The following is a 1,705-nucleotide window of genomic DNA, read 5'->3' as shown; positions in this document are numbered from 1 at the left end:
GCTCTCGTGATTCCGACCAGTTGGGGACCACGAGAGTGCCCCCCCGACCCTGGCCCCTGGCCCCTGGGCCGCGCGGCCCGGCCACCGTCGCAGCGGCGGGCCGGGCGGCGCTGTGTCCCAGGCAAGCGCTGGACAGTGTATTTCTACCAGGCCAGATTCGGCGCCACAGGAGTTGAATTTACGAGCCGTCAGTCACCCACCCATCCACGCGTGCTCCCCCGAACACTTGCGCCGCCACCCACCTCTTGGGGTCCCCCATCCACCGCCGCCCGCGCCAGGCGACGGCACCAACGACGCGCCCGCGCTGGCGGCGGCGGACGTAGGGTTTGCGATGGCCGCGGGCACGTGCATCGCGCGCGACGCGTCGGACATACTGCTGCTGGACAACAACTTCAGGTGCGCGCAGCGCGTGCACGGCCGGGCACGTCGCAGATAGGACTTGAAGGGGTGGGGCCGGTGGGGGGGATCGAGGACGGCGTCAGGCGCGCCTGAAACCTAGATGAAACCTAGTATCTAGGTTTCAGGCACGCCTGACACCTAGATACTAGACCCCAAACCCAGTTGGGGGACGCGCGCCTGCGTGGGTTGGCACGTCGGCAAACTCGCGCGGGTTGGGGCAATAGGGGTTGAAATCCCCGAGCTCCTGGGCACCTGGCCGCCGTGACCCCCCCTTTTCCTCTGCACATGTACACGTACACACACACGTACACACACACACTCATGCATGCATGCATGTGCATACACACACACACACACACACACACACACACACACACACACACACACACACACAAAAGACACACACATTGTGTCCACACGCAAACCCTGCAGGTCCATCGTGAGCGCCGTCAAGTGGGGCCGCAATGTGTACGCGTCAGTCACCAAGTTCCTGCAGTTCCAGCTCACAGGTGATCGGCCTTTCCCATGCAATTGGCGAACGCCCAAATGCAGAGAATACATGCAGTGCCGATGTGTGTCGCCTCAGCAAGACGGGGTGCCCTGATCAGACCACACCCGGGAATCCCTGCCGCCATGGCAGTGCAGCAGGCACCGTCCCACCCCGCAGACAACCCAACAGCTCTAACTCCACCACCACCCATCTTGTACCCCCACTTGACCCTGCCCCCCCAAACACATGCATGCACGCAAATATGCACGCGCACAAAATCCGCGCCCGCGAACCCCCGCCCTCGCCCCCGCAGCCAATGTGGTGGCGGTGTCCGTCGCTGCGGGCGGCGCGGTGCTGCTGCGGTCGTCCCCGCTCAGCGCGGTGCAGATGCTGTGGGTCAACCTCATTATGGACTCACTCGCGTCACTGGCACTCGCCACAGAGAGCCCCACGGGTGCGTGTGGGCCACCGGCCCCTCCGCCTCCCCGCCTCCCCGCCTGCTTGTCCGAGCTGTTCGCCGGGGGCTCATTTCGAGGTCATCTGTTTTTGCTGGAGCACCGGCTGAAAGAAGCTATCCTCACCTCTCGCGCCTCCGTGGGCCTCAGGGGGGTTCAGCAGACATGCATGTGTGCGCTGCAGTCTGCGCGCCTGCTTGTTTTGGGTGCGCGTGGTGGGGGGTTGGCCGTGGGCGAGTCCAATCAGGCACCTGGAAGCCTCGTGCAACCAGCCAGGCAGAGCTGCGTCCGCGATTTTCAGTACCCCAATGTCCAAACTCCCCTCAGTTTCCCAAAGCCCCAAATCCTCATACCTCATACC

At 64.0% G+C, this 1,705-nt stretch overlaps 1 protein-coding gene across 1 annotated transcript in view; it reads left to right on the top strand.

Moving 5' to 3' along the window:
* MNEG_9638 (Ca2+ transporting ATPase, plasmamembrane) overlaps nucleotides 1-1,454 on the top strand; it is a gene marked incomplete at both ends in the record, with an annotated part of 10,309 nt that extends 8,855 nt beyond the window's left edge. Inside the window, 4 exons of the mRNA XM_014041890.1 lie at nucleotides 279-396; nucleotides 832-908; nucleotides 1,203-1,281; nucleotides 1,400-1,454. Of these exons, the coding sequence (XP_013897344.1) occupies nucleotides 279-396; nucleotides 832-908; nucleotides 1,203-1,281; nucleotides 1,400-1,454 (329 nt within the window). The remainder of the gene's footprint in view (nucleotides 1-278; nucleotides 397-831; nucleotides 909-1,202; nucleotides 1,282-1,399) is intronic.
* Between the last annotated feature and the right edge of the window lie 251 nt (nucleotides 1,455-1,705).

Source organism: Monoraphidium neglectum (assembly GCF_000611645.1).
Source record: "Monoraphidium neglectum strain SAG 48.87 unplaced genomic scaffold scaffold02007, whole genome shotgun sequence".
NCBI classification, from domain to species: Eukaryota; Viridiplantae; Chlorophyta; class Chlorophyceae; order Sphaeropleales; family Selenastraceae; genus Monoraphidium; species Monoraphidium neglectum.
The sequence above is the reverse complement of the archived record's forward strand: the minus strand, read 5'-3'. Positions and strand labels throughout refer to the sequence as shown.